The 16,799-nt window shown below is 47.1% G+C and overlaps 1 protein-coding gene across 8 annotated transcripts in view; it reads left to right on the top strand.

Moving 5' to 3' along the window:
- NIN (ninein) overlaps positions 1-16,799 on the top strand; it is a 96,676-nt gene that overhangs the window by 16,446 nt on the left and 63,431 nt on the right. For 7 of the 8 annotated variants that reach the window (XM_057723817.1, XM_057723825.1, XM_057723824.1 and 4 more), the window contains 2 exons: positions 2,630-2,711; positions 14,836-15,005. In XM_057723817.1, coding sequence (XP_057579800.1) covers positions 2,630-2,711; positions 14,836-15,005 — 252 coding nt within the window. The remainder of the gene's footprint in view (positions 1-2,629; positions 2,712-14,835; positions 15,006-16,799) is intronic. The other variant, XM_057723821.1, reaches the window with a different exon arrangement.

The raw sequence follows: 16,799 nt of genomic DNA, 5'->3' as shown, positions 1-16,799 counted from the left end.
ACTTGTTTGCGTCCCGACGGCCTGTGGTGCTCTCGAGCACTGCGGCCGAGAGGAAGGCAAGCCCTGTGTCGGTGAGGTGCACGCTGCCTCAGACGTGGGTGAGTTTGTATGAGGCCTCGGTGTCCCTTGAATCTGGTGCAGTAGTCTTAGAGGCTGGTTAGAATTCACTTCCAGATTATCGATGTCTTTGTCATTTTTCGGGGACGAGGGGGTAAACTTGAGATCCAGAGACCCCTGGGTGGCTTGCGTGGCTGAGCCTCACTGAGTTGAACAATGTTAGGACTAAATTCCGAAGGGTTCTTTCCAGTGACCGCTGTCAAAACTGACAGCTTGAGGAGACCCAGCAGAAACCCCCCTCAGAGTCAGGTATAAAGGATGTTGAAAGCTTCAAGGCAAGCACCTCCCTTTGGAAACAGGAGCCTCTCTCTGTTCAACTTATTAACTGTGGCAGTGAGGGACTCCGGCTTCATTTGGGTCAGGTCCACTGATACCTTAGGAGAGAGGAGAATCGCAGAGTTGGGGTCCCTAAACGCAGCAGGCCGGATCCTTCCTCTGATGCTGGGCAGCTGCCCAGATCCTGGGGGGAGGCAGGCTCCTGGGCCTCCTGCTGTCGCCCCCCCTCCTCCCACTCGGCCGGCTGTGTCCCGCTCATGGCTAGTTGCTTTGCTTGAAAATATGGCCCTGTTTCTCTGTGAACCTGGTGAAAAGAGTCACCCCCATGACTCATCTTATTGTAGTGTTAACTGCCACTTGCTGAGTGCCTAGCAAGTCCCAGGAAGTTCTTGATGCTTTACGTAACTCTCACTTTATCTCCCTAAAGCAGTTAGTGCTCTTAGCATAGTACCTGCCGGACTCCCTGTGACAGGTCCTGAGAAGATGAGCTCCATGGTGGCTGTATCACCAGGACCTAGGATAGGGCCTGGCACATAGCAGTGGCCCGGTAAATATCTGTTGAATGAATCATCAAGATGAGTTGTTAGATATCCCCATTTTTCAAGTGGAGCAAACTAAAGCTTGGAAAGGTTTAGTAACTGAGCCAATTCACAGTGGCTGAGCCAGAGTCAGGACCTATCTTAGGGCTTTCACTCATCATCCTTCTCCTGCCCACCCTAAGAGGAAGGCATGGTTCTGGTAGGAAGCAGTAGATGCCAGGGTGGAAGATGCCCCTGAATGGGAGAGGCTTGGGTATGTGCTGTTCGTGGGCTGGCTGGTTGGGAAGATGGCCTTGTGCCAGGTAACTGAAGCTGGATGCCACCGTGCCTGAAGCCCACATCTCTGACTCTGGTAGAACCTGGCCCTCCTTCCTCCCCCAGGCTTTTCTGTGACTCGTCAGCTATGAAACCTAATTAGCACAGTTTGTAATTCTATAATCGTTTTAATCCTTCATTGATTGTACCACCCTGGCTTTTTAGCAGATGCCCTCCCTTCCTTAACAGACGTCTGCTCTGGCTCCATAACTATGCGGGTTTTTAGTCGTGTGATCTAAAGGAATGTGATTTTGGAAAGCAATTTCAAGTAATCAAAATGAATGCTATAGAGAAATCACATGTTCTTTGGGAGAGAGCGGTAAATTGCAGGCACATAAAATTTTATGACCTCTGCATCTCAGTGGATTCCTCTCCTTTGCATTGACTTGCATGAATAAGACATGATTTGTTTCCTTCATTGTTTAGATAACGAATGAGGTTTGCCGCTTTTCCACATTTAATTCAGAAGTGGTTTTTAATCTGTCACCTATAATTAAACTCCTAGGCAATGTTTTGTAATGATGTCTGAAGAGACCCATAGCAGCACAGCTTATAAATTTACCAGTTTTGTATTTACGTACGAGCTTCTGTATAAAAAGGCACCATGTTATCAAACTACAGTTATGATGAGAAGAAGTACCGTCTCTCCCTTCTGCCCCGTGGTGAGATCGTGTAAATTGAAATTGTAGAATATACTTGGCCACAAAGAAAACCATTTTATCCCTTTAACCAAAGTAACATCCCAATTCTGAGTATTCACTTAAGTAAAACTCAGGTTCTTTCCTCCTTCAGCCAAGGTAATTGTATTTTTAAGATTTCAGGAGAATGTTTCTCAAGGTTCTTTTATTCTTCGCGTTTGCTATTGAGTTCTATTTGTTTATAGAATTATAGGGGCCCTGGGAGATGAATATCATATACTTGCTTCAGGCAAGACTGTATTTCAAGTCGTCTTCCTCTAGAGTATCTTAGAGATGAAAGCATCTTTGGGACATTGTTACAAAGGATCATTTACTTGGAAAGTTTTTTTCTAGTGTCTACCCTAACATCTTTCTCTTTTGGTCTTGTTCAGAAAGAGGAAAGGGGCTAAGATTCAAAACCTGTCTTTTCCGGAGTTTATAGAGAGGGTTTTGCTGTGTAGTTTTCCCCCTCAGGGTTGAATAGATATTGCTGTTAGTGTTGGTGACACTGGCGTGTAAAGTGATCAGCCCATTTTCCCTTGAGTGCTTTAGAGAAATGAAGAAAAGAGGGAACCAAAACAGGTTCTATAACTCACTTCAAGGCTGTCAGCATGCTAACAAGTGGCTCTGGAACCTGGTAGATGGGTTTGCTTCCTTAAAGCTGTGGAAACTATTTTGAATTTCTTTCGAATTGTTTATTTTTAGGTGCATTTTGACCAGTTTAAAGAAGCATTAATACTTATCTTGTCTAGAACTCTATCAAATGAAGAACACTTTCAAGAACCAGGTAAGGACACTAACTTTCCTTCTTTTCTTTCCGCTTTAAAATTTGTCCAGGGAAGAATTTGGGGACCTCGAAGCCTGTCTGTGAAAGTTTTGGGGCCTCTGCCTCCCACAGATGGAGCAGTTATTTTCAGTCTTCCGACATGAAAGTCATAAAAGCCTTGCAGCTGTTGCACACCAAGATGAGCCTTCTCTACCACAGCAGCGAATTGATGAAGAAAGCACTGGGCCGTTCCTAGGTGGTGTCAGATGGTGTGGTCGTAACTCATTCCTGGAATGAGCAGAGTGGAGCTGACTGGCACTTCCTCCCTCCTCATGTCCTGTGAACATGGAAGAGTGTGCTCTGGGGGAGGATTTTGTCTGAAGAAGGGTGGCCAGTGTAGAGACACTCTTATTCAGTCCCAGTGAGTGGATAACCCTGTTATAGACATTATCACATTACATTATAATTGTTCTTCTATGTCCTCTCGAGTGATAGTTTCTTATGGTCCATGTTTGTTCATTTTTGTATTTTTAGTGCCTGGTAGGATGTTTAGCACATAGTAAGTATTCAGTGAATGTCATGAGATGAAAAACTTAATATTATACGTCACTGTTTTTTTTAAGGCACCATAGATTACGACACATCATTATTTTATATACCTCTAAAAAGAAAAATTCTTCTCAATTATAACGGTAAAATGCCATGGATTGTGAGACGTGTCGTAATTTCAATGTTCTAATCTAGGGCTGTGTGCGTAGCAGGGAGGTTATGTCTTAGAATCAATGAAATATGGTCATTATTTAAGGGGACGTCTAAACAGTGTTGAAATTTATATTATAATACAGTCAGATTTTATAAAAAGAAATCCGTGGTTATCAGGGGCTCCGGTTAGAGGTGGACTGCACAGGGGCTCGAGGGAATTTGGGGGCGGATGAGACTGTTTTATATCTTGATTGTGGTGGTGGCTGCAGATTTTGCCAGTTTTTCTAACCCATAGAGTTGCTCAGTGAAAAAGAGAACTAAACATATAGTCCAGTTTTGAGACTGAGGAGAAATCATTAACGTGTGTCGCTACAAGGAGTCATTGAGCGTGACCTACTTAGGAGCAGCACAGATGGGAACTCGTGTCTCATCCCCACTGGTGATCTAGTTCCTCATCATACTTTCTGAGATGCTCCAGATTTGTGTCACGTGTCTGAACTCTGCCTTTGGCAGTGTTTTGGCTTCTGGATTGAGTCTCCTGCTTTCTGCTAAGGTTGTTGCCAGCTCTGAGGCATCCCAGAGCTCTCTGCAAGCCCCCAGGGAGCCTAGGAGGGAGGTTACTGCATTCTAGGGATGTTCCAGACAAAACATAGAATTTCTGTAGGTGACCACCGCTGGAACATGGACGTTTGTTCTTAGGGGGTCTCGCATTTTATTGGCAGTTTTACTTTTTTAAGGTTGTCCCCCTGGGACTTCCCTGGCGTTCCAGCGGTTAGGACTCCGTGCTTTCCCTGCCTGGGCCGCAGCTCAGTCCCTGGTTGGGGAACTGAGATCCCGCAAGCCTCACGGCGCAGCCGAAAATGTATAAATACATACACTGTAACAGTTAAGGTTGTCCTCTTGATAACAGTAGTGGGAGATCTAGGGACCCCGCCTAGAGCTCTAGGTGACAGTTCCACACCCGTTTCAGTTCACGTGAGCGTAAGTTCAGCGTCTTCTCTGTGCGCATAACGTGGGTGTGGAGTGGGCCCTGCTGCCGCCAGTCCACGTGGTCCTTTTGCTGCTCTTTCTTCAAAACCCGTCCTGTCGCCTGCCGGACAATTGTCATAATAAATGCACAGGTTGACGGTGGCCACAGATGTGGAGGGTGCCCGGCGGAGCTGCGCCGCGTCGGGCTCCCAGCGATGCACTGAGGCGGCAGACAGTGGCTGGGCTTGGCAGCGGCTCGGAAGTGACGTTGATGAGTTCGGCTCCGGGCGGTACTTGCAGAGCTGCGTGTGTGTCTCACTGCTGTGCAGGCTGAGGCCGTCGTTTCGACACGTCTTCCAGGGGGCCACGCAGAGGGGTTTTTATAGTTCCCTGTGTGCTCCGTCCTGTGGGGCGGCTGCAGCAAACCTCTTTTACGGAGCTGCCCCCCATCCGTGTCATGAGGCAGCAGTCCATCCAGCGTGTATGTGACTTCCTGCCACTTGACCTGGCAGGATGAAATCTAGGATCGAGCCTGTGCCTTAAGGGTGCTTTATCTGCTCTGAGGCTGGGAGTCATTCCCGCTTCGTTCCTGAGCATCTCTGCCTTTTCTGTCTTTTGCCTGTCGCTCCCTGGCCCTGCCAGTTGTTTCTGGGAATCATGCATTTCTTTCCACTCAGACGTTCTCCCACCCACTCAAAAAATGTGACTCCACCCCCACAGGCCGCCTGGCTTTTCTGGCGAGAGATAGAGAAAGAAGGACCAGGACTCACATGCTGTACATCGAGGCCACTTGAGTGAGTTCGCCCCCTCCTTCCCCTACATGAAAATAACTATCCCTTAAATCGTAGACCGTATGATTGTAGGGCTGGAGCGAACGCTGCCATTTTATCCAAGAGCAAATCGAGGCTCAACGAGGGATGTGGCTTAATTGAAGTCTCACAGATAGTGGCAGAGGAAGATGCGGACACTGTACCACCAAGGGTTGGGAGTCGGGGAGGCTTTGGTGTAAGGGTGTGAACCGTCAGATGGACAAGCTGGGGGCAACGCAGTCTTCCGTCAGTGCAGCCTGGCCAGAAAGATTCTGACAAGCGGCCAGAGGCAGAAGGACGGAGCAAAGAAGGGCAAGTTTCACCTGATCACTAGTGATGGGGATGCCTGTGTCCTCAGCATTATTTGGTTGTTCAGTACTTAATTCATCTTCTGCCATAAGGGGCCAGGGCTGTGGTATTTTTGTCTTGCCTTTTGAAATCAATGGACCTCCTGGACTTTGAGAGAAGAGGTTACCCTTAAACTGTGGAAACAGGAGGGCCCCAGTGCACAGCCTTAGACCCTGAGTGGGTCAGGAATTGATGTTTTAGAACATCCAAGATGTTTATAAGTTAACAATACCAGATGTTGCACCTGACTATAATATAGAAGATCCAGCTTGCTACGGTGGAAAGACCCTTGAACCAGGAGTTAGGACATACTGGCCCTGCTCCTCTAATTGGGTGGCGCTATACGTGTCAGCCTCTGTGGTCTTTGGTTACCTCGTGTGAAAGCAGCTGTCCTGGAAAATACTTAAAATCCCCTCAGCTCCAAGATTCAGTTGTGTGGTCTCCTAATATCTAAATGACATCTACATTTACGGAAAAGCTAGCTTTGTACTTCTGTAACATTTCACCCAACATAAATTGACACTGTAAGGGTCTGCTTCCTCAGGACACACGCCCAGGATGGTTCATGCTTTCATATTCTAATAAAAGGCAGTTATATATACATAATACAAAAGCAAAGCTGTAATAGAATTTCAGAGGAGATGAAGTGAAGTCCTTATTTCCATAGTCTTGGGTTCTGCTGCTTATGTCTGAGGTACAATGTCTTTATTTTATATTAGCGGGTACGGACTAGATGACTTTTTTTTTTATCTTTATTGGAGTATAACTGCTTTACGGTATTGTGTCAGTTTCTGCTGCACAACAAAGTGAATCAGCCACGTGTATACATTTATCCCCTTATCCCCTCCCTGTGGAGCCTCCCTCCCACCATCCCTATCCCACCCCTTGAGGTTGTCACAAAGCATCAAGCTGATCTTAGGTGATTTTTAGCATCTTTTTAACTCTGATGTTTATGATTCTAAGACTCTTAGGAGAGAGATATTTTCCCCTAAAAAAAAAAAAAAAACCAGTGATAACAACAATAGTAACAATAACACAATGATAAGCACCAAAATTCAGATAAGGTCAGAAAAATGGGTTGGGGATATAGGGACCCTTTGGTAAATTCCAAACCGGTTAACATCCCCGATCGTACAGCTCCCTCACATCTAAATGCACAATTTAATTTTGAAATCGTTTTCCAAGAATAAGGGAGGGACACCTTAATTATTAGTTATTTATTCAATTTGCTGTGCTTTGGATGATAGAATTTTTGTCATGGAAATGCTGGCACAGGCTCTAAGCTACGTGGCACTAACGTGCTGTCTGGATCTGCTCTCCAGAGATTTTGTCCTTGTTTGAGGCATCTTATGTTAGGTTTCCGTTCTGTGGGAGATGTAGCTTGTGCAGGAAGTGCTTTCTCTCCCTCATACAGTTAATGTAAAATATCTTTCCTTTGTTTATCTGGTGAGGGAAAACTCAGGTTTGGAAAAACCAAATCATTAGAAAAATAAGGCAAGGCAGATGATTTTTTTTCTTTTTCTTTTTTTTCTTTTTTTGGTAATAAACATTACTAATTCTAGAAACTGCCCTACTTCTAGTTATTTTCCTTATATTTGGGGAAGCTATACATATAATAAACAAATCTCTTCATTCACTCGGCAAGTGTGATTAAAGCGGGTCTCATAGCCAGACAGCAGGCTAGATCCTGGTTTGCAGTGATTGAAGATTTGTGTTTGCAGCTGTGTTCAGAGTTGAACTGAATTCTGGCTGAGGACCCTGTTTTTAGGAGATACACACGGATGGCTCAACAGACGTGTTCTCCTGTCCTCTCTCTGGTTGAGTAAGAGCTCAGTCCCTGGTCCTCTTGCTATATATGAGATGCTAACCCCGTGAGGACCAGGAAATGTCTTCAGAAATTAGAAGCAAGGCAGAATCACTACCACGAACCACCACCACCATCAGAAGACAGCGTGAGGACTCATTTCCTAAGGCCAGAGGGAACTGGAAATACTCACGCCCACTGGTGGTCATGTAAATGGATAAAACCTTCCTGGAATTTTGTCAAACAAGTACCAAAGGCCATAAAAAATGCCTTTGGCCCATCAACGCCACTCTCAGATTTTATACTATGGAAGCAATTACGGATGTGCACGAAAATGAGTATGTAAGGATAGTCATTTAAAATAGTAACAAACAAACAAAAACTATATATATACACACACATATTTCAGGCATCAATATTTGACTGTGTATTATGGTTACGCAAATGACGGTGTATCTGTGTAATCAAAGACTGAGCAACTATTCAAGTGTCCTGTAGAAGAATACTTACTGTTATGATTTTACAAGGAGTAAGAAGGCACTCTTTTAAAAATATATATGTGTATGTGCAAAAAAGATAACTCCTGTTATTTAAAATTAAGTAAGTAGGACTGGTGAGAATTTTGACAATGCAACAGTTTGCTTGGGAGTTGTGCTGATATAAGTTTATTTCCATTCCAGTGTATGAGAAGCTTTCCAAACCAGGGACGTGAAAATGGTAGTTTCCTACAGGGAGTCTTAGAGAATCGGTGTGTCCTCTCATGTCAGTCCATTGATGAAGGGAAAGGAGGTGACGAGGAAGAGAAAATTAAGGCGAGAATGAGACGGAGGAAGCTTCGGTTTCTGAGGTGATGGGCTGGATGCCGTCACTGTGTGTTCGCCAGTAATCTTACCCATCACAACAAATGAGGTCGAGGAATCTGCTGTGGGACCGGGGGCTGTGAGGCTCTCCCTGGCTCTGCTCCTCTGGCTCTGGGCCACCGCTGACCCCCAGGAGTCTGGGTGGGAGGACCCAATCCAGGGCAGGAGCTGCCTGACAGAACAGTGACCTTGCCCCACGGAACTCCTGTCGTTTTCCCTTCCTCCAGATGAGGAGACCAAGCCTCAGGATGTCAGGTGCTCCTCACCTCGATAAGGACCGAGGGTCGAGGTCTGTTTGAATCCAGAGCCCAGAGGCGCTTTCCGTGAAGCACTGCTGCCCTGGAAAGCATTTAGTCCAGCTGGGTAGGTAATTCTAACATGTAAGATGCTTTTAGAAAACTAGGACCATGATCATTATTCAATCCGGAGCTGTCAACAATACGGGTTGCACCAAATTCACAGGAAAAAAAAAAGGTTCCATGAAAGTCGTGCCAAGCAGGTACTTGGAAGAACGGAGTTTTTAAATTTATTTATTTATTTATTATTTATTTATTATTTATTTTATTGGTTGTGTTGGGTCTTTTTTGCTGTGCACGGGCTTTTTCTTTTAGTCGTGGTGAGTGGGGGCTGCTCTTCGTTGTGGAGCACAGGCTCTAGGCGTGCAGGCTTCCGTACTTGTGGCACATGGGCTCAGTCGTTGTGGCTCGCAGGCTCTAGAGCACAGGCTCAATCGTTGTGGCGCACGGGCTTCGTTGCTCCGTAGCACGTGGGATCTTCCTGGAGCAGGGAGGGAACCCGTGTCCCCTGCATTGGCAGGCAGATTCTTCCCCACGGCACCACCAAGGAAGCCCGAGAGAACGGAGTTTTGAGTTGAACCTTGAATGATGGGGAGGATTCAGTTAGGTGATAGGTGCGTCTCTGCCTTCTTCCCCGAAACGGCTCAAGACGCAGGCAGGCTGATCTGCCCTGGAGGCTGGGGAACAGTCACATCATCACCAACGCGAAGGATTTTTCCTGTGGACGGACCTCCACCTGCTTGAGGGATGAGACAGACCCTCTGATCAGCCCCGTCACCCTGGGGGCCGCCAGGCCACCCCCCCCCACCATCCTCAGCACCCTCGTGGGCTGCGAGCCTTCCCCTTCACGCGTCCCTTCCAGGCAAGGCGAGTGGGAGCCACCCCGTTCCCTCTGGGCCTAGAAGCCCCTGTGCTCCAGCAGGAAGCCTCGCTCAGGTTGGTACAAGTTGCCATGGAGACTGCTCCTAAAATCCCGTCACTGCATCCAGGGGACCCCGAAGCTCCAACTGATGTCTGCATCTTGTGTGAGGATTCTGGAAGAGAGGCGTGACGGGGGAGTGGGTGCTAGTGGCCACATAGCAGCTGCCTTGGCAGGGGCCACGCGCACACGCAGTGTGGGGTGAGGACCCTGCCTGCGGGTGGTCTCCCGCAGAGGCGGGGTGCACTCGGGGACAGAAGGAATGGCCGGTAGTGTCCGAAGGCTTTGCAGGTGTCTTTTTCATATTGTTCATTCTCGCTTGGCCTCCCTTCTCCCCCTCCTTGGGACGTCTCCCTCCCCATCCCGTCTTCTTTCCACCACTCCGGCTCACCTCTGCCTCCCTCTCCTCTCCTCCTTGGCCCCTCACTCCCTTCTTCTCCTACCTGTTGGTCCCCGACCCGTCCGTTCCTCCTGCTTCCCCGCCTGCATCCCTTCCTCGGCCTCTCGCTCTCTGTCCGTCTTCTGTCCCTCACCTCCTTCCCTCATTATGGGTCTCCCATCCAAGTACTACCCAGGCCCGACCCTGCGTAGCTTCCGAGACCAGGCGAGATGGGCACGTTCAGGGTGGTGTGGCCGTAGACTCCCTGTTGGTCTCAGTCTCTCTTTCTGTCTGTCTCCGTGTCTTTCTCCATCTCTCTCTCTGTGTCGGCCTCCCCTTTGATTCTTTTCTTCCCTTTTCTCTTATTTAGTATCAGGTGTGGGTTTGCGCTCTGACTGTGTAACCCCTGTGCAGTAGGCGAGGAGCTGGGATGTATGGCAGGGCTGGCAGTGCTCATTTCCCGTATGACTGCCTCTTCCAGGGAGGCTTTCTGGGGGTGCTTGTCCTGAGGTTTACACGCGCTTCATTTTTGTTTGTTTGTTTTTGTTTGTTTATTTATTTCATTGGCTGTGCTGGGTCTTTTTTTGCTGTGTGCAGACTTCCTTTTTAGTTGCAGTGAGTGGGGGCTACTCTTCGTTGTGGTGCACGGGCTCCTCATTGCCGTGGCTTCTCTTGTTGCAGAACACAGGCTCTAGGCCCATGGGCTTCAGTAGTTGCAGCACATGGGCTCAATAGTTGTGGCTCACGGGCTCTAAAGCACAGCCTCAATAGCTGTGGCGCACGGGCTTCGTTGCTCTGCGGCATGTGGGATCTTCCTGGAGCAGGGATCGAACCCACGTCCCCTGCATTGGCAGGCGGATTCTTAACCACTGCGCCACCTAGGAAGCCCCGTGCTTCATTTTTGACGCCTTATTTTCAAAGAGGTTTCAGGAATCCCGTGAGTTCAGCAGAAATGTGGGATAGAGGGTCTCCGACGCTCCCCCTGTGCCCAGGTGCTTTGGGAGGGGCGGGGTCTCTGGACATGATTTCCCAGGTGAACGAAATGGGGCAGGATGGGAAGTAGAAAGCAGGTGTCTGCATGAGGATTCCAAGATAAGGTCAGCCCTGTAAAGGCGGGGCCTTCTTCCTCATACTGGAAGTATGCTCAGGTCATGTTGGGGAATAGGGAAGTTGGAATCAAAAAGTGATAAGATATCTATCCTATCCCTCAACAAGGGAAATAGAATGCTTCACCCATGGCAGGTGTCTGATAGATACAAGTTAAATGAACCCACCTAATACTGGAATGCACCTTCGAACCTCTCCTTTAACTTCACGTGTGTGTGCTAAGGATGGTGCTTCATCCCAGGTCCCAAGCCTTGTGTTTTTCAAGAAAAGCATGGATGGAATAAATCGTGTTTAGGCTCTCGAGTAGCTGTTTCAGCTTCCTCTTGGGTCCTCGTTGCTTTGCCTTTGGCCATTGGGGGAACTGAGTGTTCCAAGCGGCCGTGCTCATCACACAGGTGGCTGGGGCAGTCCTGGGAGCAAGTACGGAGTGTGAGCTGCCCTGCTCGGTTAGAGGCGGGGAGGGACGGGTGGCGTGGCCGTTGGCTGTTTGCCCTGCCTGCAGCTGGCCTGTTACAAGTGGTCATTCTCATTAACATTGAATTTCAATGTGTCATTTATTATACGTGCAAGACCTTCTGGTTACAAGTCGTGCATGTGCACTGTGGTCCATCCTGACTCTGGAAAGTGGATGTTATCACATCTCTGGAGTTTCTCTTCTGGGTGCGTCTCATTGTGAGCTCTCCAGGGGCTCCAGGAGTCCAGGACGCCTCTGGGCAGCCTGGGCTTGTCTGCTCTCCTTCAAAGCTCGTGTGTATTTTTATGTAGTGATGCCAAATAGGGGAAATGGAAAAGAGGGAGGAAGGGGAAATGGCTCAGAAGTGTGACAGTTCAGGTAGAATCATAAATATACATTCAAGGAAATAAAACACCGGACGTACAAGCAGTCCTTTGTATGTTGGTTTTCTCCCCTCACTGGCTACCCATGTCCCTACTTGTCCCTGCCTGGAGCTCGTGATCGGAGCAGTGACTTCCACTTGTGGTAAAGGAAGCTATATGTAAATACTTTCATTTCTTAATCAATTACATAACCCTGTATTGTCTGGCATAGGTAAAATTGTCTCAGGATAAACCCCTGCAATATGTATGTTTCATCTGGCTGTGCTTATAAAAGTAAAGAAAGTTTGCCCCAGGGCCGAGGTTTGGCAAGTGTGTGTTGGGCATGGTTAAGGAAGGGGTAAGGCATTCTTTGATTTGGGTGGGCAAAAGTGTCCTAACATTCCCACTTAAGGCCTCCTGGCTGTTGGACTGCTGCTGTGCACTTGTAAAGCCCTGCTTGAGATTGATAAGGCGAACATTAGAGTTTTCAAACGCTTATTAATTCAGCAGTGGCCGTTGACCGTGCGTGTTCTCTCTGGACCTCCTTACTTTTAATGTCGTCCCCTTCTTATTTTGTAAGAACCATGAGGCTGATGCTCTAAAAAGAAGGATATGTGAGTGTGTAAGTCTAAAATGTCACTATTTTTAATTGGTGTGATTAGTCTCATTCTTTGTTGTATGAATGGTTTGTGAAATTTCTTATGAGGAACCTTTAATACCCCATTTTTCCTTTGTGTGTGCGAATATCTTTATTCCAAAAAGATTCTACATTTTCATAGATTTCTCTAGAAATTGGCTTTGTGATGTGTGTATAGTCTGCAAAAGATATTAACTCAGCGTTTACTCAAAATTGGTTTTTGTAATTAAAAAATAAAATGGATTTTAAAATGAATTTAAAGTTCCTGGCTATGCAAAAATAAGTACATAAATAAACCCAAACCCCACAGGCTCCCTAGTGTTTCACAATCTATTGCCTTTCATTGCATAGAAAAACAAAGCTGTTTCCGATGTAGCACTGCTGCCTACACGGCGTGAGAGATGCGTGGTGAGGAGCTAGGGAACCGTTGCAGTCACAGGTGGATTTTGGATTAAATCACGGCGGGTTCTTTGTGTTGTTTGTTTGTTTGTTTTTGTTTTTAAGGCAGTGGCTTTGTCCCACTGCTTTGTTTTCCTCTGAAAAAGCGCACATGCATCCAGAGCCCCTTTGCCACTTCCTTCCGCCGGCAGTGACTGTGCGTGCTCATACTGCGAACATCCCACCTTCCATTTTCTCACGTTGTACGTTTTCCCTTTCATCTTTTCCGAGCCCCCACATCCCTAATGGTGTATCTTGTTGTCTGCCCCTACGCGTTAAGACTATATAATGAATGAGGGATGGTTCTACATTGCCTCTTATCTGACTGTAGCATCTGTGGGTGTCAGCTGCCAGCAAGGAGCTCGGGTGTCTGGGCCTCTCCTGAATGCTCACAAGCTGACACACTCTCTTCTGATGAAAGGTACCTTCAAATATGCATGTGACTTTCAGTGTAAATTCTGTATGCTTGAACACGTTCTGTAAGAGAATCGCTCGATAAAATGACTTGGCTGGGACTTTGAAAAAGCGGGATATATAATATGGCTAGAAATTCTAGAGCAAGCGTAAACACTTCACTCTGAGCGGGGCTGAGCATTTTCAGGATGTTCCTGACCACATTTGTGAAATCTGAGCTTATCCCAGAGGAAGGGCATGGGAGGCGCGGGGACAGAGTCCCGCAGGATCACCAGTCCTCCCAGGGAAACTGCAAAGTAATAGCTACGCCCAACATGGTTTCCATGGTGATAAAGGAAGGGTTTTATTCGTTTAGTTCTCATCTAATCAACTACCCTTGTTTTTTTTTTTTTTTTTTTTTTTTTGGGCACACGGGCTTAGTTGCTCCGCGGCATGTAGGATCTTCCTGGAGCAGGGATTGAACTCATGTCCTCTACATTAGCAGGCGGATTCCCAACCACTGCGCCACCTAGGAAGCCCAACTACCCTTGTTTTGATGATATGTGTACAGCTCTCATCTGAAAATCTACGTTCAGACATATCTTGTTAAGACTGTTATGTTCAAACAGAACACATCCTGTGTTCTCCAGAGAGACAGTATGTCTGTGGGTGAGAACTAAAATCAAAGCATTGCCAGTCTTATATTTTAATGGAATATTTTATTCTCCTAATTCTGTTCAAGGTGCTAAAAAAAAAAAAAAGTCTGTGCCTAAGCTGACATTTCTAATGAGTGAAGTATTTATTGCTTTAAAGCTACCATTATAGAGAAAGGCTTAGTGTGTGCGGCTGCTGCTGGTGGTGGTGGTGAAGGTGAATTGAAGGTGGTGAAGGTTGAACCTGAGCCGTGTTCTGCAGGATGCTGAAGTCCTTCTTCAAGGTCAAGAGATGACTCTCCCCCTGTACACATTTCTTTTTATTTTGTACACCATGAAGCTCGTGAAGAAAAAAGAATATAATATGTCATTTTCTTGATGCAGTTTTTGCATTTGCTGTTTTGTGCCACAGTTTTTAATTTTCTAACGAGATCCTGATGCCAAGTTTCATATAAGCAGCGAGCGGTCATTAACTGGCTAGGATCTACCGTGTCAGTTTCTGTATTCTGTCTTCCTGCTTGTCTGATGGGTCAGAAGGTGGGATGGTTAGCAGAGGAGTCACTGAGGTATCAGAGGGGTGCGTCCCGGCCTGATCGGCGTGACTGCTAACTTCACAGTGCTGACAGGGTGTTTGTCTTATCATCATTTTCCAACGCGTCTCTCTTAGTGTGATCCCTGCCTCTCCTGTTCCCTCTGTCTGCAAAACAGAGCTTAATAAACAGAACGAGTGTGACCTCTTGCTTTGTCCTGGTCTTACTTCCATACTTTTAAGCAAATCCACGTCTCTCCCACCTCATGCTGAGGTGTCACTCCGGGCGCTATAAATCATTTGGAATTAGAAGCTGTGCTCTGCGTCTGACCTTCTGGCTCACATACGCCCACATCCACCGCAGCTGGCAAATGGTGGTGGTTTATTTCGGGGCTGATATAAGAGGCTGTGTCCGAAGGCTGTGAGTGTCAATTAGAGGCTGAGATTGTCATGTAATGTGGCCTCAACTCTTGTCTCCTTGCCCAGACTGCGCTCTCGAGGCTCAGCCCAAATATGTGAGAGGTGGGAAGCGCTATGGACGAAGGTCCTTACCCGCGTTTCAGGCATCCGTGGAGGAGCTGGCCGAGGTGACCGCGACTGAGCCACTCGACGAGGAAGCACGGCCTTCACACATGCCGGCCCCCGACGGCAGTCAGGTAAGAAATTGGACAGGCGCATCCCTCCGGGTCACAGGTGTGGAAGCCCACGGGCACCCACATCACTGTGGTGCAGAGACAGGGGAGCGGAGGGGTTTGTGTCTTTGCTTAGCCACTTTTTTTTTTTTTTTCAAATACTTGCTAATCTTATTACTTGCCTTTTGGATGTATATGACTGCTTTTCCTGTTGTTTATGTTTCACCTCTGTTTCGACTTTTGGAGAGCTGACTTTTCCGTGCATGCTCTATGTTTATTCATTTTTCAATCCAGCTAGTTTTATATTCTCTGAGGCCCGCCACGTCCAGCTCTCCTTGGGAATCTCTCTCTTCTCCATGGCACTGTCATTTTTAGTTATGTGAAAAGCTAACCAACTCCCTCCCTCCTCAAACTGTAAAACAGCCTCCGTGACAGGAAAGAAAGGAAAGCAGTGTGTTTAGGCATTTTAAGAGCCAGCATCTTATTTTTTGTGGTGGGACAGAGCATCTTTGCCACGCCGTCCGTGTCACGGGGCTCTTGCTGGATCTGCCACACCCGGGTACGTCTGGCTCCCCAGCAGCCAGAGAGTCTCCTGCCTCCCTCATCTCCCTTCTTTTCATTTTACGTGTCTCCATAATACACCGAGAAAGGAGAGGCCGTAACATTTTCTTTTTTCTTTCTTTACGGCTCATTTAGCAGCATCCCATTTATAGAACATGATTGAAAACGCCATGCTGAGCAAGCTCTAAATATTTCTTGCCAATCCCAGCTTAGGCTGGGGACGCAAATATTTCAGATGCTCACACAAGCTGGAAAAGAGACAGAGTGCCTCAGCTTCCTGGAAGTCGTCTGTAGATCTAGGTTGACTGGGGGGATGTGTGTCTGTTGCCGTCTCACGTCCATGTTCAGCCTGCTGAAAGCTACAGGAAGCTTGCTCCCATGATGCCCGCAGCAGTCGGACATCTGGCATCTTTAACTTTCCAGAATACCCACACACCCAGAGTAACTGGAAAGAGCCCAAGTATTGAGCAGAACTGAAACCAACCACACGTGCTGCAGTTTAGAAGACGCGTGACGGGTTTGCACCGTTTTTTTAAATCAAGTGATACCTGTCCTCACAATAGACGTGAAGGAGCAGTGACAGAAATGTAAGTGAGAAGAGAGGAAGAGAAGCAGCTAGAGGGAATAAGAGAGAGAGAAACCACAAAGATGGTGTGGGGAGTGTGGGTGACAAGTGACAGCTGGGAACAGAAAGACCGTGAGAAGCAAGAAGGAAAGTGCTGCCTAGAGCATCACAGCTCTGAGGGCCAGTGGGCCTGGGGCGGAGGCTACTACCCCATCTTGCTTTAGCCGGTTTCGGACCCTTTCTTGGGTCCCTCTGAGGATTTAGATAGGGCCCTTTCACCAGTAAAACACGTAGACTCACACGCACAGAAGTTACATATACTGTTTCAGGGAGGCAAGTAATTTGCATACGTGAGCTACGGCAGCGTTCACAATCTTTATCTTGCTATCAGGAAGGGTGTCATTTTACAACATTAAATCTCTTTCATAACCCTGAATAGTGTGGATGTATCTGAGACATTTCTCTCTGACAAAAGTGGTTAAAATAGGTCTCAACACTTTACAGGGGAAGCTTTTCTTATTTGGGAAACACTTTTAAGTCTAGCATCTCCTTTCTCCCACCATGTTCCGTACCTGAGGCACTGTTATTTGGTGATGAGACATTAAACGGTTATTTTTTTTTGAGAAGAGAGTTTCTAGTTACCACCTGGGGATACCCAGAAAAGTTCTTGGGCAGAGCGGATTTTGTTGCTG

Source organism: Hippopotamus amphibius, chromosome 2 (assembly GCF_030028045.1).
Source record: "Hippopotamus amphibius kiboko isolate mHipAmp2 chromosome 2, mHipAmp2.hap2, whole genome shotgun sequence".
NCBI lineage: Eukaryota > Metazoa > Chordata > Mammalia > Artiodactyla > Hippopotamidae > Hippopotamus > Hippopotamus amphibius.
This window is presented reverse-complemented; position numbering and strand designations above follow the sequence as displayed.